The sequence below is a fragment of the Rhincodon typus genome, chromosome 38, assembly GCF_021869965.1.
Source record: "Rhincodon typus isolate 14 chromosome 38, sRhiTyp1.1, whole genome shotgun sequence".
In the NCBI taxonomy this organism is placed as follows: domain Eukaryota; kingdom Metazoa; phylum Chordata; class Chondrichthyes; order Orectolobiformes; family Rhincodontidae; genus Rhincodon; species Rhincodon typus.
The window spans coordinates 2,151,127-2,178,086 of NC_063369.1; the positions used below are offsets into that span (position 1 = coordinate 2,151,127).

Here is a 26,960-nt window from a genome sequence, read left to right on the forward strand (position 1 = left end):
ACTGTGTGGCAGTGTTTGAAACCGGAGGGAATGCAAGAGGGAATGGAGAATTTGCACATATCCGCTGAGGCTGTGTGCGTGCTGAACTGATGGTAATGCAACGTCAGCACTGGCGTGTGTTAACCGCGCCGAATGCAATCTAAAGGAAGGTGACGGAAGCAGAAGGGAACTGCCTGACAGGGGAAGAGGGGAGGAGTTAGTGACTTGAGGAACTCCGAGTTAGAAGTGGTCATTGAAGTGGTGTGATATGAAAGAAATGACAGACATGGCTTTGGAAGACTGTGCGATGTCAAACTCTTGCAGCTGATCAAAAAGGGAATGCAGGAGAGTCACTGTAACTGCAATAACACATCAGCTCTGGCAGTGCCCTCCCAGCTACGGGGGTGTAAAACATGCAAAGACCACATTAAGGCCACAGGAAGGAAAAGTATAAAAACATTGCCAAATACTCTCGCCATGTCTGACAAAGCTCTTTACCATGTGGAACAGGCGGACAACACTTTTTGACCATGTAGCTCTCATTCCCCGATTTCAGCATGCAGCCCTTAAGACTCTCGAGGAGCTCTTTCACACTGGGAAATGACCGCTCCCAGCCCTGCAGCACATACGCGTCTGGGGTCTTCCTCTCAATCTGAAACTGCTTCATGTCTTGAAAACTCCCAGAACCTTTCAATAATTCAAACTGAAAGTAAAACATAACAATAGGGTCAGTGCTCGACAAGAAAAGTTGCATTTAGTACTGTAAAACATCTGTCTCCTTTTAAAACGGAAACTGGTATTCCCCTCTTCTGAGCTGCTACAGTCTGGCAAACCATTCTCTAAGCAGGAAAGATTCACAAGTGATATTAGGATAGTACAGCAATGAAGGGATGTGAGACTGGTGTGGAAAGCTGGAGCTGAGGTTATATTCAGCCATTACTGTAATGAATGGGCAGTAAGGTTCACACTCCTACAATAGGGAAAGCAAGGTCATGGGTTGGGCTGGTGCTTGAGGGAACAGAAATAGCTAATAGAATGTGGTGTCAACATCATTTTGCACGTGTATTTTCATGGGAACTCAAGTGACCATCACAGATTACTGGCCCACTCAGACATCAGTCCAATATCATCTCAACTGAACAGAATAATTATTAACCCAATTATTTACACAACTGGTTTCTCACTGCTAAATGAAATGCTACTTGTGGATAAGAGCAAGCTAATTTGAGTCAAGTCTTGGAGCACAGGGAGCGCTAAAGCGACCTTGCAGGTTCAGCTTTGTTTTGGAAGGAGAGAACCAGCAAGTGTGACAAGTTCCTCCGGGTCTGAGTCCAGCAGCAGACACTGTGTGGTAACGGAGAGCAAGTTATATTCTTGGGGAGCTCAGTGTGCTGCTGGTCATGAACAATCCAAAGGCACCACTGAAAGTTCCAACGGACATTCCTCAGTCAACACCACCAGAAAGGAAAGGCAGTATTTATTCACTATGTCAGCGATGCCACGGACCAAGAGCAGGCATGGAGCATTCCCACACAGCACCAATCACTGATCTCCAATGGATACCTGTTAGAACACTTCTGAGCTCAAAAATGCATAGCTTTTCTCAGCATGAGTTTGGAGATTTACATTGAACATATGCTCCTCCCAGCATGGTAACTGAAATGCAAATCCATCCTCGTGCGCACACCAGAAGCATTGTTTATTTTCAGTGTTTTCGGTTTACATAGAGCCCAAGGGCATTGAAGCATGGCAGTATTTACTGTGCTTACAAAAGCCTGCATTGTGCAGCCTGATCCTATCATGCTCTAATCATTTACCCAAATGAAAAATAACCCTAACATGTTATCCAAAATCTTTATTACCTGAAAAATGAGCTCCTCTCAATCATTTCATTATAAAGCATGCAAGACAATTATACAAATTTAACCAAAATTACTGGTTCACTGATGGCCCCTGGCAGGCCTGAGATCTGTACTGAACACAATATCAACTCTTCTAGATCTTCAACCTCAAACATTAACACCGCTTCTCACACCACAACTATTTCCAGGAGATTCTGTTTTTATTAGAAAGCAATTCTTCCTGTTCACTTGTTAATGTGACAAACTCCTTACTGCTAAATGACATTCAGGTTTTCATGCTTTTTGAGGTTTCTGACATTTCCAAATATAAGCAACTGAGAAACACAGCTTCTCAGGGGTGGGTGGGGGACAGGAGTGAAGGGGTGCACTGCGAAACATTAATGAGGCCAACTGATAACAGTACTTTTTTTAATATGACATTCGTTAGTGATCTTAATGCAACGGAGGGAAACCTTTGGCCTTTTAACATCCTGCCTTCCAATCCCAGTCTCCGTTAATGCTGTGATTTTATTGTACAAGAAAAGCTTCATGGAACAATTTGGAAGAGGCCCCATTCACATTAATGTTTAAAAGCAAAACCATTAGTGCTTTCTGGCCCTGCTCCCACCATCTAGCATTACTGTTTAATAAGCACTCTTCAGCTGTGCTGTCTTCAACACTGCACTGCCACATTATTATGTGATTACACCATTATGGGGACATTTCCTTTTGAGAACAAAGCCCTTTTTAATAAGGACTGACATAAAGCTAAGTGAATTTATTATTTTAGCCTGTACTTAGAAGTACATGCACTTAAAGCAGTGTGTACTCTTGATGTGGACAAGAAATTAGGATGGGGTAAATTGTGTGGGATCCTGTATCTGTCACATGTGGACAGCCAAGAACCATCATCCTCAAATCCTGAGCGAATGAGAGAACATGGCAGTTGTTGACCAATCTTACTTGTTCAACCTAGCTGAGTCACACACAATGAGCACAGAAACAGAACAGGAGATGACAACCATTCAACCCCTTGTGCCTGTCCTGCCATTCAATAAGATCATGATCATGTTTCAAATTCCATATTCCCACCCAACTCCGGTGATCCTGAAATCCCCTGTCTAACAAGGAGCTCAAGGTGGTCACTCTTTGATATCCATGGCCTGAGCAGCCTGAAGAAGCAGCAGGTGGGTTGTCAGTGGTTGCTACCCTCACCTTCCCAGATTTGCTGCTCTGTGACCATCGTGCCTATTGTTTCCCCAACTGGACAACACGTGGGAAAATAAGTCACAATACCCCCGTGCTCCTCCCAACACAAGGATTGCTTGCCCTCCTGCCAGTCAGTCAGTCAGTCACAATGAACCCAGGTATAATTACACCCAAAAAGAGTACACTGGGGAAAAGACACACTTTCAACATTTACACTCCACACAGAGAGCCCCACACTGTCATGCCGCCACAATCCCAAACACCTCATTACCCTCCAGTTTATAAATAGGACCTGCACAAAATGCTTACGTACCTCAGGCTTTTCCTTACTGACAACCGTCATGATAATCTTATTGAAGTCTAAAGCACTCCATCGCAGCACATAGAGTCCTTCCTTGTTCTCCTCTCGTCGGAGCTTAGTTGTGACATAGTGCGGTCTGTGGGGAAACCATGAAGGAAAAGTTCAATGTCTCCCCACTGTTATTCCTTTATATCTCTCATCAAGGAATTAAACTATAAACAGATTGCCAATTGTTTGCAATGTTAAAAACCTCACTCTCCCTCAGCGGAGAGCATTGCAATGATCCAGGGATCCTCCTGTGAGCTGAGTGACTCGACACTGTGATTGGCTGAGAGGGAGAAGGAAAATCAGTTTGGATGGTTATCCAGTGACCCTGATGGGACGTTCCTGCCTGTCAATGTTGAGGCAGAGCGAGTGTTTGACTTTACCGTGTGGTTGTCCACAGACAAACACCCTTTGACGCATGTGGAGTGACTATGGAGGTTCACCTGTGTAACATTCTGTGGTATATTGTACAATATCACACCATGTATCACAATGTATCCAATCACACAATGGCACCCAGCGCCCGATCACACTGTATCCTTACCAAGGATATGACAGGAAAGATAAAATGGGAGAAAACCAAAGGGTCCCAACCCAAAACGTCAACTTTCCTGCTCCTCTGATGCTGCCTAGCCTGCTGTGTTCTTCCAGCTCCACACTGTGTTATCCAAGATAAACACTGCTTTCTAACAAGCAGTACATGTAGTTATGCACACCAGAGATTACTACTTCTTTTCGTCTTATTTCTTAGAGTCTCTGTGATTGACGTGGTGGCCATAACTTTCTGTAAAAAGTGAAGATAATTCTCTCCAGAACAAACGTTAGGTCCAAAGCTGATGGAATTTGTTTTTCCTACTCCTTGAATCTTGACTAGCATTTACAAACTGAAGACAGAGTACGGTAGATTTGGGGTATGATTGACACTGGCAACCTCTAGCCTTGAATTTCTTTGTCTAATATTGACGTGGGTTATAAATAAGGTTAGGGAGTAACTGGAACACGAGTTACAAGAGGTGGTGTTATAGGGTTGTGTTTAGAGTAGGTGGTACAGTGGACAGAGCTATAAACTGAAGTGGGACTAAGGGGCTGGGTCTTGGAGATGCTGAGATCAGAAACACACCTTTTCATTTCAGGTTTCAGTCAAATCCAGAAGGAGCGGTTGGTGGAAATCACCAAAGCTTATAAAGTCTCTATCTGTTTCTGTGAGTACTGATTCACACTGGTTATTCATCTCAATGTGCTGGAGTTCATATGCCAGCAGAGCAGTAACCCTGATAATAGATGGTTTAGCACCAGAGCTGTCGGTGGATTGTCAAACAAACAACTGTGTAATTCATGAGGGCACTGTCCACGTCCCGAAAAATCACTTCAAAGGATTCTACAGAGTCATCTATCCTGATCAATCAAAAACGACAGTGGTGCAGCAGAGATGCTCTTCTGTGGTTAGTTACAAGGTGTATTTTTAGGACAAAGTAGATGGAACTTTACACCGTACGTGCCTTGAAGTATTTGACAGGGAAGGGACAGAGCGAGGTCTATTCTGTAACTAACACTGTTTGACGGAGACAATTGAAAAGGAACTTAACCCTGTATATAACCCCATGTTGTACATGCCCTGGGAGCGTTTTAAAGAGACAGTGTCAAGGCTGCTTTACTGTGTAGCGTATCAAAAGGTTTCGGTTATCCAACACCAACAAATACGTAGAAACAAAAAGAACAGAGCAGGGCGAAATCGGTCTACGTGGAACTTACTGCATTGGTCCATGAATGCCACTGGTGATGCTCAGCACAACCCGCGGAGAAGCAACCTCATGACACAGATAGTGGTGAGAGTCAGTGGTCAGGCGAGAGTAGCCATCTATCAGCGCTGAAAAGGACAGTGCTTGTTTGTGTGAGGGCAGTACAAGGTCCTTCAAATTAAAACAAGAAAACAATTAGCTTTGGTGCACACTGTCTGAAGTTTGGACAGCTGAATACAACCCATAAAGGTATCAAATTTGTCCTGAGGTCAACCTTTCAGTTCACCACCTCCACAATTCCGTTCTTTTCTTCCAGTCTTATTCTCGGTTTTAGTTCTATTACCAACGAGATTTTCCAGCTTGCCAACATGCAATATATCCTGAAATGGTATTTCTGCTGGCCTTGAAGCAGGTAGGTATCTTCTGGAAATTGATGACCAAGATCTCCAGTCTCAGCATTTATAAGGGACTCCCAGATCCATATCAGTATAGACTGGGGTCCCTTGAAAACATGTTGGTAACAGCTTCCCCACACAGTTACATCTGACAACTTGATTCAGACTCCATCACATCTGATGATATATTTGGGCTTTTGCAAATATCTAATTTTCAAAGGACACAATGGAAAGATGCTTGAAGGAATCATGAACTTTGACCAGGGATTAAGTTATGAGAAGAGATTTTACAAATTAGGTCTGTTTTCTCGAGAATTTAGAGGTTTAAGGGGTGATCGGAACAAAATCTTCAAGATACTAACAAGAAAAGACAGGGCACGTAAAATAAACAATTCACACTGGTTTGGGATTCTGGAACTAGGGGGCATAGTCTGAGAATTAAGGCCAGACTGTTCAGGAGAGATGTTAGGAAACACTTGTACACATCACGGATGGGAGACAGAGCCAGAGTCATACACCATGGAAACAGACTCTTTGGCCCAACTCATTCACACTGACCACAGTCCTAAACTAATCTGGTCCCACTTGCCTGCGTTTGACCCATATCCCTTCAAACCTTGTCTATTCATGCACTTGTCCAAATATCGTTTAAATGTTGTAACTGTACCTGCATCCATGGAAGTATATTCCACACTCAAACCACTGAAAAAGTTACCTTTCATGTCCTCTATAAAAACTTTTTCCTCTCACCTTAAAAATACACCCCCTAGTTTTGAATTCCCCCACCCTGAAAAAAGACCCTTGTCATTGATCTTATTTATGTCCCTCAGGATTTTATAAACTTCTGTCAGGTCACCCCTCAACCTCCTACACTCCAGGGAAATATGTCCCAGCAATCCAGCTTATTTTTCATGTTTGGAACTCTCTTCCAAAAATGGATCTAACAGATTTTTTTGTCAAGCAAAGGTATTAATGAATAGGGAGTCAAACAGATCAACCATGATCTCCTTGAATGATGGAACAGGCTCAAGGGGCTGAATGGCCAACTTTTGTTCCTATGTTCAAATATCCTTAATGTTTTTGTTTACCAAACTTACCAAGTTAGCTAGAGACAGAACAGTAATAAAACAGCTAAACAACAACAAATAGCATTTATATAGCCCGTTTAATGGAGAAGACCATCTCAAGATGCTCTATAAGAGCATTATGAAACAAATCTGGCATCCTCCCACAAAGACATATGAAGTCTGATGGCCAAACATTTGGTAAAGGTTTTCATGGAGGGACAAAGAGCAGAGAGATGTTGGCATATTTTAAGGCAGTTCTGGAACTTAGGCTGACGGCACTCTCACCAACAGCAAAGAAAATCAGGGATACTCCAATCGGAGAAATGCAATCATGAGCCCTAATTTCTAATGGTTATTCTCACGCTCTAAAGCATGGACTCTGATTAGATTTGATTTTCTGGACACCTGTGGCTCTGCTGTGAAGTAGCAGCCACATCTCAGCTTTGTTTCTATGTATACTTCCTAGGAAGTCACCAACTGGAATCAAAAAATAGGAACTAGGGTTGATCTTTCCCCACCTCGGGATAATTTTAGACTACCTCAAAATCCTGACAAGCCCCAGTGAGAAAGACCAACCCAAGACAGTACAGGACTGAGCTTGCAACCTTCAGATTGCCATCTTTATTTGTTGCGTGCATTCCTCAGGTACATTCTCACTTGTTTAAAAAAATGCTTGATGTCGAAAGGGGAAAACTGAGGGCTTCATATTGTGCAAGGGCAAGTCTAATTGGACTAAATGGTTTTTGCAACAGAAGTGATCTTGAAACCAGCAAACTGAGAGGCAGCACAAAAATACTGCAGAGCCAGAAAGCTTTGTTGTGAACAGAAATCTGTGATTGTAGTTCTAAAGGAGCACAAATTCAGGCAAACAAATTAAAACAACAAAAGCTGGTTCGTCTCTCCTTCCCACATTCTTTCTGCGATTGACTGAAATGGGGCTCCTGTTGCCCTGTGATCATTTACCCACAACATATCCAATCACAGAGAGAAGTGACAACGGCTCCAGTTTGTAAAACAAAGAGAGGCACTGATTTCAAACAAACCCTACAGGGCTTAGCCTCACGTCTACTTCGAAATGTTCACAAAAGTAAACTTTTATCAACAACAGCTTTCATTTCAGAATGAATGGAAATTTTTCAAACGGGGGAATAAACATTACTTTTTCATTCTTTTCCTTTTATTTCAAATAACAAGGTCAACGAACCTCACTCAATAGCTTCCTTCCCAACCAGTCTCAGAGTTGTCTCCCTCCTTGACACTCCCCCACTCTCCAATCTGGGAAGCACAGAATCAGACAGATCCAACAGACCAACAATCACTATCACCCTTATCATTGAGTGGTAGTAATCAAGACAGATGAACAGATTTGACATGTTAAGCCAAGCAGACCAACAAGTTTGATCAGAGGATCAAAGGGCAAGATAACATCCACAGGAGAGGAATGGAAAATCACAGCAAGCTTTCATTCCACAAGTTGACAATATAGTCAATCATTTTAATGGGGAAGTCTGAGGATCAGGGAAAGTTCCCAGATCTCATGGCAATCCAGTGATGCCGGCAAGCACTGTGGGTATGTAATGTGAGGGCAGGGCTGAGCTCACGCCATAAAGTCTCACACGTGCCTCAGGGCTGCGAGCCGAGGACCCAGAGGGTGACCAACACATGAAAACGGACAACAGCAAGGAGGAGGAGGAACAGGGAGTAGAGAAGGTTACTCACCAGACATTTGTTATCCTGTCTGTGAACACTGACCCTGCAGTCAGAGATGACGATGTGTGTAATCTCCTTGAAATCACAAAAGTGCGACCATGGCTTCTCAGTGAACTCAACTATTTCAGTGGATTTGCAGCTGCCACTGTCTGCTGGTTTGCTCTTCCAGCCTGTCCTTTTGAGGGGTGCAGGCTATTTAAAATAAAAGACCATCACAATTATTACTATACAATTCTTGAATTGTTTTATCTGAACTTAGACGTTCTCATCAGAAAGGCTGAAATATCAGAGGATCAAAGGACAACATAACATCCACAGGAGAGGGAATAGAAAATCACAGCAATGTCACACCATTCATCCCCAACAGCCCTCATACTCATAAATACACAAGTCAACAAATGAGGTTGGAGGAATCTACCAAGGGCAATGGGGAAACTTCTTATAGGTGCTATGTGAATACAAGATAAAGGCAGGTCTATTCCAATGCTTGGACACCAATGCCCCATTGACCGAGCGTCTATACAGTGCAGGTCGAAGGGACAGACAAGTCATCAGATTTCAGTTTGTCTGGAGTTCACTACAGCAGACACCATAGTTATTCTGTGACCTACAGCTTAGAGGCACATGCTATCAGATTTATTTCATATCAATGACATTGTTGACCTGTCCGTACAGAAGATCTGAAGGACATCATCATTATTTGCAGGGACCCTGGGCGCAGAGACATAGGTTTGGAGGGTGCGGGGAGAAGTGGGGGGAGGGGGGAGGGGGAAAGACGGGAGAAGGGGGGTAAGACGCGAGAGAGGAAAAGGAGGGGGAAGACGGGAGCAGATGGGAGAGGGAGGGAAACAGGACACAGGAGAAGGGGGGCAAAGACAGGAGAGAGAGGGGTAGATGAGACAGAGGACAGAGGGGAAGAGAAAGAGCAGTGCACAGAGAGAGAGAGAGAGAGAGAGAGAGAGAGAGACAGAAGAAAGAGGATGAAGTGGTCAAATACAGTATCCATGATCACCTCCTTCTTAAGTATTCTCCACTGAATTCCCTCTGTCCCAGTCACCAGCACTTCATATTCCTGGGTAGGTAGTGTGGGGCAGATGATATCCTCTGTGGTCTGCAGGTAATTCCGATTGTTTATGTAGGGGGTCCTACTACTTTCTGGAAGCACTTCCAGATATGAAACACGAAAGACCTCGCCTCCAAAGTTGGTGCAAAGGTTCTCCAAGGTAGACAGGTATTTGAATATAATGTCATGCTGGATCACCTTCCCCGAACCAACCACAGGCAGGTGGAAGCTCCTTACAAACTTTCGGAAGCCACGTTTCAGCCGGATCTTGGTCAGGGCATTACACCTCTCTATTTTAGCACGGAATGTCTTTGGGATGCACCCCTTAAAACTGGCAAAGAGAAGGAGAGAGGAATGATGAATGTCAACATCTCATGGGAGATTTAAAATGATGATAAGCAAGTAAAGGCATTACCACCAAATCCTCACAACTACTACAGGTGCTGCATCCTCCAGCTGGCTTTCACAAACTGGCAAGCATGGCAGATGTCTTAAAATTTCTTGTTATTTCTTGCCCCACCTTGCCCCATCTGTGCAGGCAGGGAGCAGAAACAGAAATGAAGAGAGAATGCAAACTCATGAAAAGAACATGCGCAAGCACATTGTAAGCTATTTATTATCCCAGCACATAATATACAAATGTTCAATGTCCGAACTGATTTTCTGATTTCAAGCTCCAAGCTCCTCCTTCTGTGCTCATTCTGTATAGGAACCTTTCACCATCCACTTCAAATCTCCATGGGGAAAAGCTTCCCAACTGTTGTTTCCTTTGCTCTCCGTCCCCCAGCACTGCAACAACATCTCCCCAGAAATGGAAAACATACGACTTCCTCATGTCGATATCTACATCACTTATAAATAACTCAGTCGATTCTCCAGCATCTGGGCTCTTACAAACGCACCCATGGATTTAAGGGAAGCATTCTGCCATTGCGAAGTGACCATGTCATAGATTCTGACAGACTTACACCTGCTGACTCACACACCTTATTTCCTTGGCCACTTCGCTAAGTGAGCGTCCACTCAGGACTGCAATGTATGAAAGATGCAGCACGGCCATTCCCAGGCTCTCGTTTTGGAAGACGTGTAATTCCTGCTCATTCTGCGGTTCTTTGAGAGGAGCGATGCCGTTAACAAAATCGTGTTTACCCTAGAAATACATCAATACATCAAAACATCAGTGATCAACCAACCTCCAATAACACGAGAGAGATTTTATCAATGGATTGCCAATGTTTTTTAAAAAAATTCTTAATCACAGCTCTCAAGTAACTGGAACAATTACGCTGCGAAGTTACAAAGTATTTATGATTTGGAAGGCAGGAAGTTAGAATTTGTTGGCAAAAATGATTGTGGGGAAACGCAGTACTGTGGTCTCTTTAAGAGCCTGTGCTTGGAAGTTTACAATTACTGTGCACAGAGAGTGCCAGAATGGAAACATTTTATATTGAACTGCCAAGTGGTATTTTTACCAAGATAAGAAGTTTGAATGTGGCTAATTAATTTAAACCAAGCATCGAGATACAGAAAGCCAATCGAATTTAAATCTGATGGTGTTGACAACATCAAACCAATCCTATTTAAGAAATACTATTATGTCATTATGGGTTTAAAGATGAGGACACTTTTGAAAATTGGCAGAGAGCCAACTGCCATCTGAGGGGAGACCAACCTTCAGCTACAGTGAAAGCAAGTCTGCCATCTGAGACATAAACCTGATTTTCACAAAAAATTGGGCTCTCTAAAGAGCCCCAAAGGTACCACAGCATCTTTAGTTGCAAGTCCTCACAGTGGAAATTACAGATATAACTGCAGAAAGAGAAGATGTTCTTGATAGTTGATCAACGGAGAAGTCGGAACTTTCCAAAAGACACATTCTGAACCTACTTGGAGAGATCAAGTTTTCATTTACTGTTGTCTTATTAATTGGGTTTAGAATTAGACCAGTTAGGAAGGAGTTAGTAGTCTAGGGGGGTGTTGTCTGGCTTGTTAGTAATTCTGTTAATTTGTTCATTGTTAGGATTAAATAAATAAATTGTTTCTTGTTATTTATAAGGTGGAGATCAGGGATTTTCTTTCTTTTAGCCACTCTTCTAATAGATTATGAGGCGAAAGGTGAGCTTCTCTGGGTGTTTTGGGGGTAGTTATTAGAGGGGAACCTCTGATCCCATCATAGCAGTTTGAGGATGGTGTTTTGGCTTAATTATCAGAGAGGTTCAGCCAGAAATTATTTTGAAGCCAACCAACCATAATTTTGTCAGTAGCAGCCAGTTTTAACACAGCAAGATCCCACAAACAATTATGAATGATTGGTTCAGCTATTTTTGGTGATATTTGTTTGAGGGGTAAATTTGGGTTCAATTGGCTGCAGAATCCCCAGCTTTTTGTGAACAGCGTTGAACCACAGCCACATCTCAATCAAAAAGCACTACACCTCTGGCACTGGAGGGTCTGCAATGATACTGTACTCAGTAGAACTGCCTGGGCAAACTGCAAAGCAATCTTGTCAATCCAATCAAAGCATAATGTGTAAGAAACAAGCAGCAGGCCTGGATACTCTCCCACAGCTGGACAGCAGTGGATGGAGGAGTGGGGTGGGGGTGGGGAGGTGGGGGAAATGGAGAAAGAATCTTAAACTTCCGACTTTTTATTTCCCATTTCAGTGCAAGTCCGACATGGCTCATCTTCTGATCACCAGTTCCAACGAAAAGTCTCACTGGACCCAAAAGATCAACTATTTCTCATTCTACCGCTGTTAACAGGCCAGTGCTCTCTAGCACTTTCTGTTTCTATTTCAGATCGTCAGTATTTCATTTTGTTTAATAAAAAGCAAACACTGTTTGGCAAAAAGCAAAGACTGTTTAGCCTAAATGTTTCCCGGTGATTCTCCTTACTGGAAAAGAGCAAATGAGTGCACTGGGTAAGAACAGGAGAACTGGCTGTGATGACTTCCACAGTCAAAGGTCACACAGGGAAAATATGCCTGTGGACTATCCGACTGTAGTGATGAGCCTGACCATCGAAAATACCTGCACATTAAAGGAATAAGACAGGCCAGGAGAGCATAAATGGACAATCAATTGAATTTAAAAGTGGGATAGTTACTGATGTGGGTTGCAGGGAGTTAAGAGAGATTTGGGAAAAGGGCAACAAATCAGGAACAATTTTTATGACAAGCTTCAGTGAGTCACAATGGGGTGATGCAGCGTTAATGGGACAAATAGAATTTACACTTATAGTGACCATTGGCGCAAAGTCCTGGAGGGCCACAGTGCAATCTGTGCCAACCACATGCCTGGCAAGAGTCAGCATTCTTCTGAAAATAAATACTACACCTGCACATGCGTTGGGTTTCAATAAAATGGGTGACTTTTTAAGTAACCATAGCATCAAATCTGATTGTCTTTACTGTACAAGCTCACAGGGAGCATTTTTCTAACTCAAATGCACCACTCTCTGCAAGGCAAGAATTACTTTTATTCAAGTTGTGATATTTTTCAGGGTTGGTTTCTTACCACGCCCTAAATATACATTATATTCAGGTTAAAAAAAGCCTTTCTGGAATAAAACAAAATTACCAAACAGTCAAGAAAAGCTTCCAGAATAAGGTGTGTCTTGTAACCTTCTCAACAATGCACTGCACACACAGAGATAAGACAGGATTGAGGAAGCACAGATGGGAGGAGTTACAGTCTGGGCCAGAGCCAATACGTGGCACAAAGCAAACAATGTGCCACAGGGAAACCCTATCTGCATAGCGCTCCCTCTCCGTGCACCTACACCCAAATCTTGGATTGCAAAGACCTTGATAGAGTCTCTTCCCACCTGTGAGAAGATGTAGTTGAGCGACATGTGGTCAAACAGAGGGCTGCCTTGGTCGAATTTCTCATGGTCATTCCTCTTCGGTGTCCATCGGTATACCCTAGGCTCCTTTTCAGACATACCATGCCAGTTCTTAAAATAAAACCTACAGGCAGAAGGCACAGTGATTAAGAAAGCACGAGATTTACTGCAGCCTTGACAGTGAGTTGATACAGTCTTACTGCCTAGCTCCCTGTGATTAGCTTCAGTCATAGGTGACAGGCAGAGCTCATCAAGAATTAAAGTCAAAAATAGTAAACCATTCAGCAAATCTGTCAGGAAAAGATGGGATACTGTGAGGTTCTGTTTAAATGTCCTGAACACAATTCCTAAATAACCTTCCAGCATTTTATTTATTCATTCACAAGGTGAGGGCAGCACTGGCTGGGTCAGCATTTATTGCCCATCGCTAATTGCCCAGAAAGAAGTCAAGAGTCAACCACATTGCTGTGGGTCTGGATTCACATGTAGGCCAGACCACGTAAGGATGGCAGTTTCCTTCCCTAAAGGACATTGGTGAACCAGACGGGTTTATCCAACAATCAACAATGGATTCATGGTGAACATTAGATTCTTAAACTTCTGATTTTTTTTTTGAATTCAAACTCCACCATCAGCTGTGGCAGGATTTGAATCCAGGTTCCCCGAACATTGCCTGGGTCTCTGGATTAGCAGTCTAGCGGTAATACCACATTGCCAAATGATTTAGATGAGAATATAAAAAGCATGGCTTGTAGGTTTGCGGATGACCCCAACATTGATGCTATAGTGGACAGTGAAGAACGTTATCTAAGATTACAAAGAGGTCTGGATCAATTGGTTCAATGGGGTGAAGAGTGGCAGTTGGAGTTTAATTTGGATAAATGCGAGGTTTTGCATTTTGGTCAAAAAGGGCAGGACTTATACAATTAAAAGTAGGGCCTTGGACAGTGTTGTAGAACAAAGAGACCTAGAGGTTCAGGTACATAACTCTGTGAAGTTTACATCATTTATAGATAGGGTTGTTAAGAAGGTGTTTAGCATGTTTGCCATCATTGCTCACTTTTGCGTATAAGAGTTGGAATGCTACTTTGAGGTTGGTGAGGTCTTTTCTGGAGTACTGTGTCCTGTTCTGATCGCCCTGCTAGAGAAGGATATCATAAGTTAAGAGTGGGTTCAGAAAAGATTTATGAGGATGTTGACAGGAACGGAAGATTTGAGCCAATAACAGCAGACTGGATAGGCTGGGACTTTTTTTCCACTGGAGCATAGGAGGTTGAGGGGTGACCTTAGAGGTTTATAAAATCACGAGGGGTATAGACACTGTGAATGGCAGATGTCTTTTCCCTAGGGTATGGGATTTCAAGACTAGGGGATGTATTTTTAAGGTGAGAGGAGAAAGAATTAAAAAAGATATGAGGGGATTTTTTTTTTAAAACAGAGACTGGTTTGTGTGTGGCATGACCTTCCTGAGGAAGTAGTGGATGCAGGTACAGTTACAATGTTTAAAAGACATTTGGATAAGTGCATGAATGAGAAATGTTTGGAGGGGTACAGGGCAAGCGCAGGCAGATGGCACTCGTTTACTCTGGGATTATGGTTGACGTGGACTGGTTGGACCAGAGAGTCTGTTTCCATGATGTATGACTCTCTTACTAGGTCATCATTTCCCCTTAAGAGATGATTCTTTATCATGTCTTGGTCAGGAGGGTATTACAGGGTGTATTCCCCCATTAACTTAAAGTTGTTCCACTCCCCATGAAATCCAGGGGTGAGATTTTGACAAAAATGCAGCTGGTTTTGAAATCACAGTGCTGAGTCTCAACAGTGGATTCCAAGCTTTCAGAAAGCCCTTATTTTATTTCCACCAGGATGTAGCAATGAGCTGCACTGATGGTGAATATGTGAGCTGTCCACATACCTCATACGATAGTGCAGAGTCAAACACAGGTCCTTGTCAATCTTGAAGATATGATTCGGAGGAAACCAAAGATTTTCTTTTAAGTCACAAAGTGCATACAAGTTGTGGCACAGCGGGGAAATGGCTTGGGGGAAAAAAAGCACAAATTAAACTACGAGGTTCATGCTTTCAGTTTCTCTCAGGGTAATCAGTATTACTGTGGAGTTGAAGTAGCAGCACACCTGATTCTCAGGAAGGGTCACTGGACCCAAAACATTATCTGATTTTTTTCTTCACAGATGCTGCCAGACCTGCTGAGCTTTTCCAGCAGCTTCTGTTTTTGCACCTGGTACAGAATTTACTTTTTGTAGCAGGGTTAATCCATGCAACGCCATGGGACTGAGGGTCAGTGACCAGCTCCTAAATAGAACTGGGAGCACTGGGCAGACCGATGGGCTCTGCTGCTGGTGAGGAATAGATATTGCTCTGATTTTTTTCGTCCCTTTGCTATGTTGGATGTTCTCTTCATCTTTTGATATTCCAGCCTTCCTGACGAGACAATTCCACTGGCCCCAGCTGCTTAGCTGCTCCCAGGCGTGCGAGAGCCTGCTCTCTTAGTACTGATGGGTAAGTATGGCAGTGTAGCACTATCCTGTTCTCAACCACTGTCCACACACATGCATTTCACAGGAGGGACCAGAAACTGCAACTGTGCAGTTTCCATTCACTATTGTCTAACCCGCAAGGAAGCGATCCAGTGAGCCTGCCAATTCTGCCTGCACAGGTGCCAAGGTATGTACCATTGCAGGGGTTCCATGGTGAACACATTGACATTCTACCTGATCAAACTCCAGCAGCACCCTCCCCACACAGATGTGGGAATGCCTCATCTCTGGCCTTCGACTTTCCACGGCAGGGGTAGACACCCTATTGCTGCCCCAACTATCATTAGCCAGCCCAGGACTTCCTGTTCTGAACGTACACTCTAGGGGTGCACTCATATCCCATTGTACTGAAACAAACAACCTGAACTCCAGCTCGGTAAAGATAAAAACTATAGATATGCCAACAACATTGATGAGAGAATTCAAATCTTCCTTACAGCATTTCTGTGCAGCCAGAACACATATGTCTTCTGCAACCATCTCCCCCTCGGTAAAAACAAGGTCCTGTGGGCCTTCGCTTGACCAGTACAGGTGCACCCTCAAGCCTGGCGCTGAAGAGTGGCATCCATCCAGCTTGGTGTCAGAGTTCGTCACGGTGCAGGGGCACAGCGCCATGTTTCTGATTCAAAATGTAGTCTGGAACAGAAAGGGACCACACCAGAGTTAACAACATCACCACAGACAGGATTTTCCAGATAATTAATTGACAGCTCTGGCTCAGTGCGTCACATGGACACTGCTTTGCAGAGATTCTGAATTCAATTTTTACCCAAGCACTTGAGCGTGTGATGGACAAATGGTTCAGGGCAGACAAATATACTGCCAGCGGGGGATTGCAAGGGAATGCTGTCATATCATGTGGAAGGAGGAGAGGAGGTGGTGGAGGAGGGAGGAGAGAAGGGGAGGGGAGAGAGAAAGGGAAGGAGGGAGCTGACAGAATGGGAGGGAAAGAGGATGGAGGGTGGCAGGGAGGATGGAGGGAGGAGGCAGCCTGAAGAAGTGCCACGCTGACAGCAGGTGGGTGGGTGGAGATCCCGGACGAGGTGCTGCACTGCCTGAAGGGGCAAGTTTGAGGGTGCCCAGCACTGGAGCACTTTGGGATCAGCACTGTCATTGGTTTTGAAGGATCAGGGGATTCACCAGTTCATTAAATGGTGCAGGTCACCATAGAGTCCAATACCACTATTTGTGGACCAATAACTTGCATCAAACAGTGTTTATTTAACATCAATGACTCAATACACTACAGTAAACAAAACCAGTTTGAACTCTGTCTCTATAAACTACAGCAAACACAACACAAAACGGAAAGTCTCTTAATTAAAGCAGGATTGTGCACCTGGCAAAATGCAGTGAATGGGAGCAATTACAATTGAGGAGCATGAAATTGCTCCATTGCAGAATGCATAACTCCCAGGGAAAAGTCAATCATTTCCCACATTCCACCCAGCTCCACGTGCAACCTTACAGAAATCCAAAGCTTTGTTTTCCTTCCAGAAGCGTTCCAGATATTCATTTTGCCTGCAAAAGCAGAGTTCCTGTTCACATACAACAATGACAAACCAAACAGAACAATGGGAGGTATTGACTGTCCCAGGCACGATATAAAGGCAAGTTATTTCTGCTTCAATATTTGTTCATTCACTCTGTAGTTGAGCCTTCAGTCAACAGGACTCTCTGGAATTCCTCGTCAGTTTTCTCTCCTTTTAAACCCTACGCAAAAAAGATCATTTCTCTGATCATCCCTACCCTGAACAATGTGGCTCAGCATCTGCTTCTCATCAACCCCTGGAAAGCACTGCTGATTGATTTCCACACAAAGGTGTTGTATCACTGAGTTTCGTCAAGATTCCGAGATTTTTTGACATGAGATGAAAACCAGCAGCTGTAATGGCTTTTGTAAATGTCAAAGTGGGCAGTACGTCAACTGAACATATAAATAACACAATAGAAGGTAACTAACTGCAATGAAAACTAGCCATTATCCAGCAAATTCTCACTAATCAGTGGTTTTGAAGAAAACTAATGAGGGAAACGGCGCATGTGGAAGGCAAGACTTGTGCATCCAAATGAGCTTAAAAAGTGAAAAACATCCAAAGCAGTGACCAACAATCTGTCACACCCAAAATCTCAAAATGATAGCTGAGCACAGGAGGGGTCGCACACACTTTCCAGAGCTTGAATTCTCAAAATTCACAAAGTAAATGGAGCCTTGTCTACAAAGGGAAAAGACCCGTTGATGCTGCAAAATTAAAATAACAACAAAAAATGCTGGACAGAGTCTGGCAGCCTTTGTGGAAGGAGAAGCAAATGTAACAGAGTTACATATGACTTCCCTTGGGAATTGGATTAAAGTCAGGAATGACTGATAAAAGGATGCCTCAACCTGTAAGATGAGCTCTGCCTCTCTCCAAAGATGCTGCCTGACCTGCTTTGCATTTCCAGCACTGACTTTCAAAGCCTTGTATGATCTGTCGGCCATCCTTGGTCCTGTGCACAAGGTAAAGCAGCACTTTTATGCCAATACAACAAGTAAAAATGTTTTTGCTTTATCACACCACACTGTTACTTGTTACAATTGCTTCAAGTATTGGACAGCACAGCTATACAAAGATTTGCATTAATATAGTGCCTAGAACAGCAAATGCCCCAAATTTCGACACAGGAGTAATATCAAACAACTTTAGACACTGACAGCGATTTTAGGGCAGCTGAACAAAAGAGGTAGATTTTGAACAGGGTTCTGGAAATAGACAGAGGTAGAGAAAGCTGAGATTTAGGGAGGCAATTACTGCAATAAAGGCCTCGCCAGCTGAAATCACAGTTGTGGAGTAATTAACATCAGGCACATGCAAGATGCAGAATCAGAGGAGCATCAGACTTCCAAGTGTTATACGGCTGGAGGTGGAGAGAGAGATTCAAAGGAGAGATGACTTGGAGGGCCTTAAAAACCAGCATAAGAATTTTATAATGAGGCATGAGCAGCCAAATGCCTGTATCAAATGCTATTACTTCAAATTCTAAGGTATCTTAACATCAAGGTAACTTGTAAACATGGAAGAGGAAGTCTCCATTTTGGGACAGGAAGGAATAGAGTGGAAGGGGAAGTGATGAACCCACAGAACTTCAGATTTTAGCTGCACTTGAATTTAGGTCCATACAAGTTCTCCTTCACCAAGCTCCCACAGTCAGTTCCCCTGACAAACTCACTTCCCCACCCCCACCTAAAATCGAACTTTCCTTCCTTCTTCCTTCACTCCTCTCCTCCTGGAACACACTGGCACAGGAGCCAAGCCTTCAGCCTTGACACTGCAGCAGCTTCACACGAGGGCTCTCTGTCCGTGGTTCCCAGTCCTGCTGTAACAGTACATCCAACAAGAGCAGCAGGAATGCTTCCTTTCTGTTAATTAGTAACAGGGCTATAGAGGTCCATTTTAACACCCGATGTCCTGACAAAAGTCAGTGGCCTCACCACAGATACTGGACTGATGCAGGTAAAAGCCTTTATCTTTTTGGCTCAGTTTTGACAAAATACATTTGCTCATAGAGGATGTAGATGAATCAGTACAATTCAACCCAAAATGCTAAAGCAATAATCGGGAATCATTCGTCTTGTCGGAATAATGTGCTCACTGCGAAATTCATACCTGCAAAAAAACGGAGTTCCCGAGCATTCCTTCTGCATTTAGGAGAAAGATGACGTTATCAACAGTTACTACAGGGATTGAAATAAAGTTCAGCAAATTCCTCAAAATTACTCCACAGTTTCTTTATCTACAAAACCAAAGCAACATGAACATCCTCAGTGCTGTAAAGCAAGTGCAAACATGGGTAGTCTATGCATGCTAGCATGTGAATGCTCTGGTCAGTAACAATATTCTATTCGCCAGCTAAAACTAATGACACTGTTTCATCAGCTCTCTGAAGTAATATGATCAAAAATCAGCACATACTGAGAGTCATCAGAAGCAGATATCCATTGAGGGGATACAAACTGGGATACTGCTCGGGAGTATGGCCTCTCAGTGGAAAACAGCAGTAGCAGCCAGATCAGTGGCACTATGACTGGCTCTGTTGTACATCAGGGAGAGTTAAAGTGTAGGTGAGCAGCAATAATAGGGTCAGTGCACAGAGAGGCATAACATGCACAGAGAGGCAAGTTGTCCAGGTGGATTTTGTTGACAAGTCAGGCACATGGAACTTGGAAAGTAAGTAGCTGGATTGAAGAAGTTAGGAAGAAAGAATAGGAAAAATATTCTGATAGGGGGAAATGAACCAAGTCGAGAGAGATTTGCACCAAGCATAAACATCAGCACTACCCTGTTTCTGTCCAATAAATATGACATACTGCACCCTCTTGGGTATCCATGCTTCTTTAGGCCCACCATAAGCAGGCGGGATCTGAACATAGACCTCTGGCTCAGAGGCAAGAACACTAACACTGTACCACAAAAACTCTTAAAGAGGTTTGCTAGCCAACAGCAGAATTCCTTGTCTGAAAATCTGGTTTTACTTTATCCTCAATATCCTGATGGGCTGAGCCACCCACAAGTTGTAGACATTTTTAAATCAACCCATTCGGAGATGTTACGTCCACACCTCCGGACAGGTGAGTCTTGAACCCAGAAACTTACCTGGCTCAGACTAGGGGACACCACCACTGCACTACAGGAGCCCTTTACCTTGGGTAGGACACTTTATAAAGTCATAAACCAACCAACTCATCACTCTCCCTTGTGGATGATGCTAGGATTCAAACTCAGGTCCCAAGAAGATTACCCAAGTGACTGGATTGATAGACTCGCGATAATAAGACCAGGCCATGATCTCCCAAAAATGGCTACTCACCACTGGTGCATTTTGGTTTTAGTTCAGCAGCTTATCTTCAATAGACAGCACCCAAGGCCGGAACTGAACTCACCAGGGACGTGCCACTGTCAAACCTGTAGTGTCACAAACACAGCATTTTCACCACAATGCCATCACCTCTGGTTACCTTGGGTAATACTGTTAGAAACACAATGAAGAGCAGGAGTTTTTGCTTTTATGGCAATTATAGCCCTCTTATGATGCGGTGGTAGCATCCGTACCTCTGAGCCAGGAGGCCAGGGTTCATGACCCATCCTCTCCAGAAGCGTGTAATAACATCTCTAAAGAGGCTGATTCAAAAATTAAGTGAAATATACTTTTTTAAATTGAAGAAATTAAATAGAACCACCGGTCCATCCTGGATGTTTCCTTCATTTCCTAGTCTCTGATTTTCTCAGGATTTAACATAAGTGACAATTACCTCGAAATACGTTTAATTTGAAACATGACTGATGTGATTGCGATCACCATGCTCAATCCTGTCCTAGCTTCCCTTCCACAATAATATTTCCACCCAGTAAGCTTTGACCATTTCCATTACCTGCTTCTGCATTTTTCTGATCTCTATTGGAATACGGTACTGCAAATCAAGATGCCAACCTGATCTGCTGACTTTGACTTTGAAGTTAATTCTCTGAACAACAATGCGAAACTACTCCAAAACTGACAATCACCTTCTCTCAATGGGCTTACATTTACAAAAAGTTACCTCTGTGACCCTTGTTAAAACCACAAATGTTAAGCTAAAGGTGAAATTACAGTGACATTTAAGCTGTATACGCACGTTTAGTCCGCCTTTTTCAATCCTCAATCAGCCAGAGCTACAGAAACCAAACCGAACAGCAGCATCCGAGTTGCAGAATGTCACATTGCAGTCACTGGACAAGTAAATGCTGCTTCGAATAAACTCATTGGCTGGGTGCTGCTCCTGCCTTGGAGCAAGAAAGGTGGAAAATGTGATGCTAAAGTAGATCTTTACTTGTGGCATCACAAAAGCCTGCTCCACTATTTATATATCAATATTACTTGTTGTCTTTTAGCACATCCTAATATTCCCTTTTTTAAAATCTAGAGTTAGTTTCCTGTTGAAGGGACAGCAGCTTTGTAAATAATTTGTTTTCTAAACTCTAATATGGCATCAGTCAGGCATTTATGCATCACACCAATATGTCACACATTCAGAATGATGCATGACCTTTGGTGCCTCTCTTGATTCTCAGAGCAAACACACCCAAAAGCAGCAGTGCTACTTTTTTAGCAAGATGGTACCATTCTTCAGTGAGACATGAATGACTCATTGGTTTTTGGTTAAAGTCCCACTTCAAAGACCTGAGCACATAATTTCAGCAGACATCCAAGCACTGCGCCGAGTTCTGTAAAATTGGAAGTGACGCCTTTCAGATGATATGTGAACTCAAGGCTCCTCTTTGTCCTTCCAGCTGGGCACCAGAGACCATGGCCCTATTAAGAACAACTACATCATACAGTCAACACCAGCCCTCCTACCAACGTCACCAAACATCATCAACTTGTCATTATCGCCTTGATGTTTCAGAGATCTTACTGCACGCAAACTGGTGGATGGGTTTCTCTACATTACAGACAAGATTACTTCAGAACCCCTTTATTAGCTGCAAAACACTTTGGGCCATCTAGGGATTAGAGAAATGTCATGAATTGTTTTACCCTGATGTATTCAGACAATTGGCAACTCCCAGAGTTCAGTTGCTCTCATTTTGCTATTTTGAGCGTAACAGGACTCCATTTGCTTCCATGCAGCACACAGTTCAACATGATGGTACAGATTAGAATTGAAATATCGATTCAATGTCATTTGAAACTAATGGACAATGGTTAAATTTGCCCTTATTTGAGATGATTATTGCTGAACAATTAACTAGTAAATCGCATTCTTGTCACATATCAGCCAAAGCCTAGACTTGCTCAATCTTTTTGCAGTTAGGCACACAGATTGTTTCAGTATCTGCGGAGTGGTCCTGAACATTGTGCAGTAAGCAGCAAACATCCCCACATCTGACCTTATAATGGAGGGATGGTCATGGATGAAGCAAAATCATGCTTGTTGGGCCTCAGACACAATCCTGAGGAATTCCTGCAGTGATGTACTGGGACTGAGACAATTGACGTGTCTTTCAGTATATTGTGATAGACCATTTTAAATATGAACATAACCTTGTTCAAATGTCATCATTTGGATTTTAATACCTGAAGCTTTCATGAACTGAAAACAGCTTTGAAAAGAACTCTGCTGATCTAAAATGGCTGGTCAACTGAAGCCCAGGCAACTCACATAGAATGCATGAAACTGGCTGTCTCAGAATTACCATCTTTAAACAAACTCAGGAAGCTATCAAGAAATCTGCATCGTGTTTTCCTCACATTTGCATGATTACTTCGCTATTAGAGATAACCAATAACCTGCAGAGCATTCAGTTTATAAAGACAATGGAGCTAGACTTGAAATTTACAAATGAACCGTATTTCAGCAGTATGCTTTGAGCAATAAAGCACGAGAAAAGCAATATTGACAATAACAGTAAGGATACTGGAATCTTTTCTCTCTGTCAGTCCCTCTCAATCTCAGAAACTAGCAATAAAAAGCAACTTGAACAATAACAATTCACTGATAATTGGAGAACACTTGTGGCCTTGAGTAATAAAGAAACAAGGTAGCAACTGAACACTGACTCAGGTCGTTTCATTCATGCAACCAAGGGACTCCCAAGATCTGTCACTGTATTTGCCTTCCTGTCTGTTCTTGACACCCTTACCCTACCTTCTTTAAGCACTCATTCCCTGTCGGTGTGTGTATGTGTGTGTTTAATGTTGTGTTCTACTATTTTTGGGAGGCTGTAGGTAATAAAACTCTACTCTCCATCACTAAAAAAACACCTTTGAATCGGCTGTCCTTCATTTTTGATCCGATTGTCCTGGCTAAATTCAAGTATGATAGCTTCATGCCAAAAACAGAAACAGATTTGTTGCAACTGACTGAGGGGTTAAATAAAAAGCGGTAACTCCTCCTCACTTTGTTGAAATAAATTCTACATTTCCCTACCAAAATTTTCACTTCTCTTGCAGGTGTTAGTCCCTGACTTGATGGTCATCTGTAGTACAGCATTCCCTGTTGGAACAGCCCTCTCCTCATACAGGTTCGCATTGCAACTCTTCTGGTGATAATCCTCAATCTATAACCCATGGCACCGATTCACCAACCAGTGTCAACAACCTTATCCTATTTATTCCTTGATCCAAGGTGACAAAAGTTGAAAAGCTCTCACGTCTTCTATCCTTTTGGCAAAGTTTTCTCCCTAAAAACTTTGCTGTTTTTCAAATAGTAGTGGGGAACAAGGAAATGACTGAGGAACTGAATAATTACTTCGCGTCAGTCTTCACGGTCAAAGACACAAGTAAAATCCCAAAAATTCAAGAGAGTCAGGGGGCAGAGCTGAGTATGGTGGCCATCACCAAGGAAAAGGTGCTAGAAGAACTGATTGGCCTGAGGGTGGATAAATCACCTGGACTAGATGGACTACACCCCAGATTTCTAAAGGAGATAGCTGAAGAGATAGTGGAAGTGTTAGTGGTGATCTTTCAGGAATCACTAGAGTCAGGGAGGGTTCCAGAGGACTGGAAAATAATTAACATAACACCCCTGTTTAAAAATGGAGTAAGGCAAAAAGATGGAAAATTACAGGCCGATTAGCCCAACCTCGGTCGTGGGTAAGATTTTTGGAGTCCATTGTAAAGGATGAGATTTCCGAATATTTGGAAATGTATAGTAAAATACGGCAAAGTCGGCATGGTTTCATCAAGGGGAGGTCATGCCTGACAAATCTGCTGGAATTCTTTGAGGAAGTAACGAGCAGGGTGGACCAAGGAGAGCCAATGGATGTTATCTACCTGGACTTCAAGAAGGCCTTTGATAAGGTGCCACACAGGAGGCTGTTGAGTAAAGTAAGGGCCCATGGTATTACAGGCAAGGTGCTAGCATGGATAGAAGATTGGCTGTCTGGCAGAAAGCAGAGAGTGGGGATAAAAGGGTCTTTCTCAGGATGGCAGTCGGTGACAAGTGGTGTTCTGCAAGGGTCAGTGTTGGGACCACAACTTTTCACTTTGTACATTAATGATCTCGATGAAGGAACTGTGGGCATTCTGGCTAAGTTTGCAGACGATACAAAGATAGGTGGAGGGGCAGGTAGTATTGAGGAGGTGGCGAGGCTTCAGAAGGATTTGGACAGGTTAGGAGAGTGGGCAAAGAAGTGGCCGATGGAGTACAACGTGGGAAAGTGTGAGGTCATGCACTTTGGTAAGAAGAATAAAAGCATGGGCTTTTTTCTAAATGGGGAGAAAATTCAGAAGTCTGAAGTGCAAAGAGACTTGGGAGTTCTAGTCCAGGATTCTCTCAAGGTAAACTTGCAGGTTGAGTCAGTAGTCAGGAAGGCAAACGCAATGTTGGCATTTATTTTGAGAAGACTTGAATATAAAAGCAGGAATGTACTACTGAGACTTTATAAGGCTCTGGTCAGGCCACATTTGGAGTATTGTGTGCAGGTGTGGGCCCCATATCTCAGGAAGGATGTACTGGCCCTGGAGCGGGTTCAGAGGAGGTTCACGAGAATGGTCCCAGGAATGGAAAGCTTAACATATGAGGAACTTTTGAGGAATCTGGGACTATATTCATTGGAGTTTAGAAGGATGAGCGGGGATCTAATTGAAACTTTCAGAACACTGAATCCCTGGACAAAATGGATGTTGGGAAGATGCTTCCATTGATAGGAGAGTCTAGGACCCAAGGGCACAGCCTTAGAGTAAAGGGAAGACTCTTTAGAACGGAGATAAGGAGAAACTTCTTCAGCCAGAGAGTGGTAAATCTATGGAATTCACTGCCACAGAAGGCTGTGGAAGCCAGGTCATTGAGTACATTTAAGACTGAGATAGATAGATTGATTATCAAGGGTTACGGGGAGAAAGCAGGAGAATGGGGTTGAGGAACTTATCAACCATGGTTGAATGGCGGAGCAGACTTGATTGGCCGAATGGCCTAATTTCTGCTCCTATGTCTTACGGAATTCTTCTTTAACAACGTTCCATCGAGTAAATGTCCAGGTTTTTCAGCACTTTCTTCCTGACATTAAGGCTCTGTGGTTCTGAAATCATTCCCATGTATGCTTAAGAGCTAAGTCGTGTGTGATACTAATGTCATATCTTGTAAGGCAGAAAGTTGGCAATGGAAGTGCAGTCTAGAGAATCTAAGATGATCGCTATTCTCTAGTCCTGCAGGCAAGTAGTTTGTCTTAAATTCTACACTGAGGATATACCGAAGATGGATCAGAAGCATGAGACATTATGTCCAGAGGAATAAAAGACTGCAGCAGCACTGATAAAATCAGACAAGACTGCAACAGACAAAGGAATAAATTTATAAAAAGGAACTAATCGTAGTTGTTTTAAAATTAACGAGGGAAGATGACAAAGTCAATTCAAAACAAAACATAAGCTTATAAGCTTACCTGCTGTCCTGTCTACCTCACTGCAAAATCAGTTTAAGTCTCTACAAAAAGCCAAACAAACGGTAAATCTATTTCACAAACTGACTGCTTCCAATCTTTCAATCACTTTAGTTTGCTCGTATCACTGAGCTCAGCAACCACTGAAACTGGAATGGTTCTGCTTGGAGACACATGTTCACTTCATTCCTTCTACAATTCTCCCGCTTCCCCTCTCAGTTCATTGCTCAGCTGATCTCAGCTGCCTTGTTAGTTCCACAACACATTTAGCAGGAAAAGAAATGAGAAACTGAAGCATTGGGATTTTTTAAAGCAATATTTCAATGACTGGGGCTAAAGCATTTGTTAAGGGACTGTAGAGGGAGTATTGTTTTGTACCAATTCTCTACCCAGTTTGGGAAGGACTATTTGATGCTACTGTTGACAGTCCATTAAAAGGAACAATATTTACATGATTCAAGGAAAGTTGGGGAGTACAATTATAAAGTCTCTCTGAGCTACCAATCTTGATCCATCGCTTGGGTTTTCATTAAGCCATGCTGTGCAAATTTGAGCAGATTAACTCTTAAGAAAACATTCATGGTGCTGACACCATTACAAACAGCTCCACTCATATATTCAGTGCTTTCTCTGTATCCTTTCCTGAAAGCATCAGCTCAAAGACAATAGTTTCAGAGATAGTAGGAACTGCAGATGCTGGAGAATCTGAGATAACAAGGTGTAGAGCTGGATGAACACAGCAGGCCAAGCAGCATCAGAGGAGCAGGAAGGCTGACGTTTCAGGCCTAGACCCTTCTTCAGAAAAG

At 43.0% G+C, this 26,960-nt stretch overlaps 1 protein-coding gene across 6 annotated transcripts in view; it reads right to left on the reverse strand.

Annotated features, from left to right (window-relative positions):
* Positions 1 to 26,960, reverse strand: part of tyk2 (tyrosine kinase 2) — a 92,150-nt gene that overhangs the window by 30,368 nt on the left and 34,822 nt on the right. For 4 of the 6 annotated variants that reach the window (XM_048618100.1, XM_048618101.1, XM_048618102.1 and 1 more), the window contains 10 exons: positions 20,603 to 20,697; positions 16,192 to 16,390; positions 15,111 to 15,234; positions 13,175 to 13,316; positions 10,336 to 10,499; positions 9,299 to 9,680; positions 8,296 to 8,478; positions 5,128 to 5,285; positions 3,343 to 3,466; positions 478 to 682 (listed from right to left, as the gene is read on the reverse strand). In XM_048618100.1, the coding sequence (XP_048474057.1) occupies positions 478 to 682; positions 3,343 to 3,466; positions 5,128 to 5,285; positions 8,296 to 8,478; positions 9,299 to 9,680; positions 10,336 to 10,499; positions 13,175 to 13,316; positions 15,111 to 15,234; positions 16,192 to 16,369 (1,660 nt within the window). In that variant the 5' untranslated portion in view covers positions 16,370 to 16,390; positions 20,603 to 20,697. The remainder of the gene's footprint in view (positions 1 to 477; positions 683 to 3,342; positions 3,467 to 5,127; positions 5,286 to 8,295; positions 8,479 to 9,298; positions 9,681 to 10,335; positions 10,500 to 13,174; positions 13,317 to 15,110; positions 15,235 to 16,191; positions 16,391 to 20,602; positions 20,698 to 26,960) is intronic. The other 2 variants (XM_048618105.1, XM_048618104.1) reach the window with 1 other exon arrangement.